General features: G+C 45.2%; 1 protein-coding gene across 1 annotated transcript; it reads left to right on the forward strand.

The window, feature by feature from the left end:
• Positions 1-4,150: 4,150 nt before the first annotated feature.
• LOC148639805 (fish-egg lectin-like) lies at positions 4,151-5,760 on the forward strand. Its single transcript, XM_088620491.1, has 4 exons — positions 4,151-4,245; positions 4,614-4,859; positions 5,054-5,396; positions 5,484-5,760. The coding sequence occupies exons 1-4, from the start codon at positions 4,197-4,199 to the stop codon at positions 5,623-5,625; spliced, it is 780 nt and encodes a 259-aa protein (XP_088476617.1). The 5' UTR covers positions 4,151-4,196; the 3' UTR covers positions 5,626-5,760.
• Positions 5,761-8,466: the final 2,706 nt, after the last annotated feature.

Below are 8,466 nucleotides of genomic sequence, written 5' to 3' on the forward strand. Positions count from 1 at the left end.
CAATGCCGATAGCTACAAAGGCATTGTCTACACGCGGAACCAGCTGATAGCGCTAACGCGTCCAGCTCTACTCACTGGAGAGAAGCCATCAGTTCCAGAGTAGCTGAGGAGGAGAAGCCGAGGCTGTAGGGCTGGTGTGACGCGAAAGGCAAAGAGAAGGAGATCTAAACCCTATCTTCCTTCGATCATTATGGGAAATGCGAGGTCCTTAGTGAACAAGATGGACGAACTGGTGAGGAGCCAGAGGGAGTATAGAGAATACAGTATCATGTGTTTCACCGAGACTTGGCTCAAATGTTACCATCGGCGGCTTTCAGCCGGTGCGGGCAGAAACGCCATGAGCGGTAAGAGGAAAGGAGGGGGCTCTGCTCTGCTTGACAACAACAGATGGTGTAATCCTGGACATATTCATGTAAAGGAGCGCTTCTGTAACCCGGACATTGAACTGGTTGCCATAGGACTGCATCCATACTATCTGCCGCGGGAGTTTACATGCACCATCTTTGTTGTTGTTTACATTCCACCCACGGCGAACGCAGAGGCAGCGTGTGACATCATACACACAGTCACAGCCAGGCTACAAACAAAGCACCCTAGCGCTTTTATAGCTATTTCAGGGGACTTAAACCACTTCTCTATTTCCATCACTTTGCCTACTTTCCCCCAGTTTGTTAAGTGCCCGACCAGAGAACAGAAAACACTGGACTTATTTTATGCCAACGCTAAGGATGCATATAGTTCCACAGCCCTTCCCCCCCTTGGCAGGGAAGGATCTATGTGGTGGTCTGGAGGCTACCAACTGGGATGTGCTGTGCGAACCACATGGGGACGACATAGACAACATGATGGACTGTGTCACTGACTACATTAACTTCTGCGTACACAACACCATCCCCACCAAAGATGTACTGTACACTGCTTTTCCAATAACAAACCCTGGATCACCAGCGACCTGAAGGCTCTTCTGAATGATAAGAAGAGAGCCTTTAGGAGGGGGGATAAGGAAGAGGTGTACAGAGGGAACTAAAGCAGAAGTTTAGAGAGAACAAGGACGCCTACAGGAGGAAGGTAGAGGACAAGCTGTAAAGGAATAGGGTGAGGGACGTATGGAGGAGCATGTGAGAGATCACTGGCTTCAAACAGGCTGGGGGTGCAACGGAGGGGAACCTGGAGATGCCCAACAAGTTGAACCAGTTTTTAACAGGTTTGATTTAGGGCCCTCTGTGGCTCAACACCCATCCCCTCACAGCCACACGCTCCCTAAGCCTTCACAGCTGCGACTGCCCAACACCTCCTCCATCCCCCACAATCATGGCCGCCTACAGCTACAACCCCCGACAGCTACTCACCCCCCCATCCCCCACAGCTGCCACTCTCCAACACCTCCGCCATTAACACCTGCAGCACCTACAGCGCTATGAGCACCATCCCCCAGGCCAGGCTGACCATCACGGCGGACCAGGTGAAGAAGGAGCTGAAGAGGCTTCACCAGGGTAAGGCCACAGGTCCAGATGACGTCTGTCCCAGAGTTTTGAGGGCTTGTGCGGATCAGCTGAGTGGAGTGCTCCAGCGACTGTTCAACCTGAGACTGCGCTTGGAGAGAGTCCCTGTGCTCTGGAAGACATCATGCCTGGTCCCGGTACCAAAGAAAGGGTGCCCCTCTGTCCTCAATGACTACAGACCAGTAGAGCTGACTTCTCATGTCATGAAGGCACTGGAGAGGCTGGTCTTATCCCACCTGAGATCTCTAGTTAGTTTATCACTGGACACCCTACAGTTCGCCTACCAGCCCAGTTTTGGTGTGGAGGTTGCAATCATCTACATGCTGCTAAGGGCCTACTCACACCTGGACAAGGCTGGCAGCACTGTAAGGATTATTTTTTTTTACTTCTCCAGTGCCTTCAATACTATCCAGCCCTTACTTCTAAGGAGGAAGCTGGAGGAGATACAAGTCGGTGCCTCCATGATCTTGTGGATCACTGACTATCTGACAGGCAGACCACAGTCTGTGAGACTTCAGAACTGTGTCTGAACAGGTAGTAAGTAACACAGGGGCTCCTCAGAGACAGTTCTTTCTCCGTTCCGCTTCACCCTCTATACTTTGGACTTTAAATACAACTCAGAGTCATGCCACCTGCAGAAGTTCTCAGATGTGCTGCAATTGTGCAATTGTGGGGTAGGCATCCTCTCATGAGGCACCAATAAATGTAGGGGTTTTGTGCATTTACTGGGACAATTATTAATTGTAGCATTAAGTCACAAAATGAGTCTTTGATGGCTATTATAAGACCGACCCAGAGGGATACTCAGCAACACACACACGGATACTAATACACCACAATACATTTATTAATACATAAAATGTGCATATAAACATAACAGATCTTATTGTGAGGGTTAGCAGACAATTAGTGTTGGCTGAAACTAGCAGAGTTTGTCCACAGGAGAAAAGTGACTGTGGGTCCAAGCAGGTCACACTCTTTAGACAGGAAGAAGACCGGTTCGTTCCTGATGTAGCGCAAGTCCTGAATCCACAGATTCAGCTGTCCACAGTTCCGACTGTAGTTCACTTGTTGAAGTGAAGTTCTGACTCTCGGATACACTGGCCGTTACATGGTGGTCCGAGCTGAGTCTGAGGATGTCCAGGAGCAGCTGAGTCTGAGAATGTCCGGGAGGCGCCCCAAGGAAGCCCTGCGCTACAGGAGGTCATTCTTGCCTTCTGCCATAAGACTGTACAACGCATCCACTGTGTGTCTGGGCAGAGGCAACATTGACAGGGACCAGTTTCTGGACTGAAAAGTAAACTGATACAGCTATAACAATAAAGTATCAATCTATCTACTTCCTTTGAATGTCCACACTTTCTCCAACTGCAATTTTTTAATCATTGACATAACTTTTTACATCCATGTAAACTACTTTGAAAAGCCAGGATGCCTTTCTAAATTGGTAGCAAACTGGTCCCTGTCTTGGAATTTTATCAAAGACGAGCCAGGAGAGGTGTTCTCATTCACTCAGTAAGGCATTTATTCATATTGCGCAATAGGGAAAAACAGCAACCACCAGTCTGTGCAGCAAGTGAGAGCTGATTTTCAAAGTAAAATAGGAAAAGGTCCCTTATTTTATACACTTAGCTGATGCAACACCTCAACGTGTTTACTTCATTATGGTAGGTTGGTAAAACAAAGACAGGCGAGACAGTCATTTTCCAGTCCTTATAGGTCTTAGGCTTAGGACAGAGAAGACGGCTACATGCAGTTACCCATCACCTTTTTGCTGGGACAGAGATCAACATATTCTTAGAACATCCCATGGCCTTGACTCGCTGGGTACAATCACACTTTGTTCTAAGAATCCAGTTGCTTTTACAACACAGCTCTGCCCGTAAACGGACATATTTAGGATAAAACACTTTTTTTCAGTAACTTTCCATTACATCCCTTCGAGAAAATCCATATGGAAGACATGCAAGCTCCACACAGCAGGAAATTCAGTTGGACATCAACCCCAGGAACTGTGAGGCTGCAGTCCTTAATCCACACCACTGTGCTGTCCAAATGGTCACTTGTGATTTAAGTGCTTTAAGAGCTACAGTATCATTAATTCCCCATTCTGAATGCAGGAACTTGTGCTTTCATAGATTTGAATTATCACTAATCCTCTCCCACATGACATTAACTGAGAAAACAAGACTGGACTTGGAATATTTCAGTCTAGGGCCCAGATATTTTCCTCTAAGTGCTCAGAAAAATGTAATCTTTAATCTGGGAGATCAAATCTGAAATGAAAAAAAATATCTCATGACAAAGAGCAAGAGTAACCAAACATTCAGCTTTGCAATGAAACTATTTGTCTCGTTATCTAATTTAGACCACCCCTGACCTGCACTACTGGAGGATGTCACTGCTGGTATTAGTACTAATCCAGCTCATGACTATCTGAAGCACTGGGCTTCAATTTCAGTTCTTGTCGCCATGATTCCTAAACCCTGAGGATAAGGTCTATGGAAAGAATATAATTAATGATGTCTTCTGTAATTGATACTTGAGTGATTCAATCAGCAGCTCGTTATGGTTCACAATTTAACACCTGGTTAGACAGGTGTGTGTAGGAGCTGAAGCCCAGCAGCCTTGAGTATATAAAGGCCACTGTGGGGGTTTATACCATACATGAGGTTTGTGTGATCACTCATCAACATGGAAGGGAGAGGCTGTGTGTTGTGTTGCCTTGTAGGATTCTTTCTAGGTAATGTTTGGGTTTCTTACTTTGAATAAAAGGAGCAGCACAAAGGTAGATGGGAGGATTAACTGCATGCTGCTAGTATTTAAGGGTTTCAGGATAGTTATGTGATCTTGAGTATAGATGTTGCCTGAGTGTTAAATCCACAACATGGATGTTTGTGTGCTCTTGAAGTTCTGCAAACCTTTGATTCTGTGTATGGAGCTCTGTTCACTTGTGGCTGTTGCTGATTCATTAATGCCCTATTGGCTTGTTTCTTCTGTCCTCGTATATTGACTTAGTCCCTCCGTGTCGGATGCTCATGATCCTATGTTGCCCTCAGCCCAGGCTGCTTCCACGTGATCATTGACCCAGTGGTGTCCTCTCCTCCCCAGTGTCTGTGGCTGAAGCCCTGCAGTGTCGGGCTGTGCCTGGCAGTCTGAAGCAGATAGATGCTGGTGCTGGAAGGGTGTGTGGAGTTGACAATGCAGACAACCTGGTCAGCTACCAGGGCAACAGCTGGGTCTCTCTGGCCATGAAGGGGAAACATGTGAGTGTGGGGTCAGCAGGACTCTGGAGTGTGAGTCTCGCAAGCCTTGTGTTCAAGTGGCTTGGAGGAAGGTGGATCCGAGTGCAACCAGGTGAGGCTACAGCTCATCTAGAGAGGCTGGAAATGGTAGCTTTCAGATTTCTCCATGAATCCACCAGGCTCTGCCAGGCCACCTGTCAATGCGTTTTCTGGCTGAAGGCAGCTATTTCACTCCCTTGTAACTGAGGGATGAGCACTGCACTGCCCCCTGCTGAGAACAGCTGTATTTCTTGCTCTCCTCTGCAGGCTCCCTCATCCAGATTGATGCTGGTGGAGACAAGTTCGTGGTTGGTGTCAATGCTGCCAATTCCATCTTCTGCCTGAACAGCGGGCCTGTGCTGCAGTATGCTGGCCAGGGCAACATCCCCTGGATTCCTGTTGTGGGCTCCCTCAAGTACTATTCCTGTGGGCCTTTTGGCTGCTGGGGAGTGAACAGGTTGGACCAGATCTTTGTCAAGTTAGATGTGAGTGGGGATTCCTGCAGAGGCTCTGACAGGTGGTACCCCATTCAGGGCTCCCTGTCCCTGGTGGAGGTGGGCTCAGATGGCAGTGTGTATGGGGTGAACAGGAATGGAGTGGTCTTCAAGAGGTGAGCTGGGGGAGGGTTTAATGCACATGGTTGCCTGAATGACTGTCCTAATTCTATGCTGCTCTAACCCTGTGCCTTTTCCTGCAGGCTTGGTATTGATGCCTGTAACCCCTTTGGCAGTAGATGGTGGGCTCTAAGGGCAGTTGGTGTGGCCAGGCATGTGTCCTATGACCGAGGGATCCTCTGGGTTGTGTGCAAAGATGGCCGAGTCCAGAGGTGCCAGGTCTGAGCAGCCTGTGTGGTCTGGTCCTGAGTGGAAAGTGACAGACATGACTGGGCTGCATGAAGGATTCAGAGTGGAATGAGGCACTAATGCTTGTCTTGGTTTTTCTCTGTGCTGCAATAAAAATGCCTGAAAAACCCTGTTCTTCTGTGGTGTCTAAATCTGTGACTTCAGATAGTTTAATGAACTTAAAACCAGTTTTCCTGATTTAATGAGTAAGACTACCTGGGATGTCACAGTAAGTATTCTTATCCAGACCTGTAAGCCCTCTAATCACAGGGTCCTTTGCCTATAATAAGCTAATTAAACATCTAGTCTCTTTCCACAGTAGCTTAGTCCCTGTTTTGGGCGTGAATGGATTAGCTAAAATGACCCCATGTTTCTTGGGGAGCGTCACTGATTGGTCTTTTCCAGTGGCCCTAAACAGGGATGTGAGTTGAGGCTCCAGTGTAATGTTTGTTCCCATAATGTGTTGGCACTAAGCACTTGGTCTTAACTTTCTATTACATCCCTAACCATGTTGACTGGGTGCTTTCAGTGTTGTTCGGTTTTTGTTTTTACAACTGAGTTCACCTTCATGGTTGAATCATTTGAGGTTTAGCTCAAGTTCAGGTGTAATACTACATTGCTGTAACTAGTTGAGTGGGATGGGGCTTGGTGAACTTGTACAACTTTAAAATACAGTCCATGCCATATGAATACCTACAACACATACTGCAAAAATAACACCTAGTATTAGTACTTTACTGAGTTGCCAATACATGTGTTGGTGAACTTCTACCGCTGCACTATCGAGAGCGTCCTCACCAACGGGATCACCGTGTAGTATGGCAACACCTCTTCGCGAGAAAGAAAGGCACTGCAGAGAATGGTCAATATGGCCCAGAAGATCATCGGCTGCGGTCTCACCGAGATTAAACAGCTCTATGAGGACCACTGCCGTGGTAGAATTCTGGCCATCATAGAGGACAGTCACCACCCCGGACATGAGCTCTTCACCCCACTGCCCTCAGGCAAGAGATATAAGAGCATACGGACACTTACCACTAGATTCTTCAATAGCTTCTATCCACAAGCAGTGAGACTGGTGAACACATTTAGCCATCCCCCTCGGACCACACCCACACCATCACCATCTACCTCATTGTAATTTATTTATTGTACTTCTCCAGTCATTGTTTACACGTCTGTATTGTTTACATTCAAACTGCCTGCATGTTTACTTGCACATTGTCTATTGTTTGTTTGTACATTGTCTTGATGCACTGTTTGCACTTTGTTTTGTTTTTTTACACTTGTTTTACAATCGAGAGACTTTCTGTAAGTAAGAATTCCATTGTACCAGTACCGGTTACATATGGCAATAATGTTCGAGTTCAAGTTGTGTGTGTATATTTGTAATCATGTGACCCAGTATTGCATACAGTCCACTCAACTGTGACTTTTTTTTCAGGTGGTTGTTTACATTTTTATTTTCTTACTTGTGATCAGTGTTTTTCCATTTATCTTTCATAATGTCATTCTAAACTTTAAAAGTAGGCTGAGTATGTAACAATTGCTGATACAATGTCATTGAGATTTGTTTTTGCAAAAGATCATTACCAACTGCAACAAGATGGTTACATACAGTACTTTTGACCACACTTTGTGCACAGAAGTGACTCCTGTTTCCATACAGGAAGGTGAAGGTCATACAGTAGAGTTGTTGTTGCCCTTTAGGATTTTCAATACTTAAATTGAGCCCCTGAATAGTGCAGGACAATCACTTGAACCTGAGGATGTATCTGGTCACTCTTCACAGTTTGGGCTGGACAGACAGCAAATTTGAAATGAAGCATTACTAGTGGTACAGTTTTGATATAGCATCTCCTGATTTAATTGTTACACTTAACTATATATCCTAACATTATTTGCTTTATAATTTTTCCCCACATTATCCCTCATCTCGTTATAGTCCTACCCGTCTGTGCTCATCTTTCTGACCACTAGGTGGCACTGCTGCTTGGCTGACTGGCCTCTGGATAGACTTCTCTGGGATCTTCAAAAAAGTTTTGATATTTTTAATGAGAAACATATGAAAAACAGACAATAGATTAAAAATCCTCAAATTTGCTGCTGCCTTTTTAACAGTTCTTAAGTCAAAATTTGTGACAGCTATAATCACACAATTAATGGTTGTATAAAACTATCAGGGATATTTAACAAAGCTCTATGTTTTAGATACAGTATATTGAGAAAAAGGGCCCCAGATCTCATGGAATGGCTCCAGATTGCTTGTGCTATAGAAGCAGTTTTGTTCAGCCACAATTATTCCAAACGCCAGTGCTGATGGTTAATGTGAACATTGTCTCTGAACAACCAGAGAGTGCTAATTCAGGGTCTGGGGTATATTCTTCCCAAATACCTTTGACTACCACTGAAATATTTCTACCCAAAGTTAATATAACTTGGGGCAGAGCCTTCAGAAGATCTGCACCTGTCACATAAAGGAGAAACAGATATATCTTCAATTTAATTTGAGATTTTAGTCAAATTAGTTTTAAAATAATGCAGTCGACCTACGATCTTCTATTGCAATATCTGGTGTCTAACATTATTAGAGCACCAGTGGATATTGTTCTAACCCTCGTTAGTTCCTGACATCAGGTGTCTTTCATGTGATTAACAGACAGCTCTGTGTGCCTAGAAAAGCAGGAAACAAACTCTGATATTAGTTGTCTAGAGATGTGAGGTCATTGCACAAGATTGTAGAACAGATCAACTCTTGTAAATTGATCATAGAACAGCTCAGATTTTCAAATTGAGAACATCTTGCTGAACAACGTGTCTGACCTGTAAATAAAAAAG

Source organism: Lepisosteus platostomus, chromosome 26 (assembly GCF_059453375.1).
Source record: "Lepisosteus platostomus isolate fLepPlt1 chromosome 26, fLepPlt1.hap1, whole genome shotgun sequence".
NCBI lineage: Eukaryota > Metazoa > Chordata > Actinopteri > Semionotiformes > Lepisosteidae > Lepisosteus > Lepisosteus platostomus.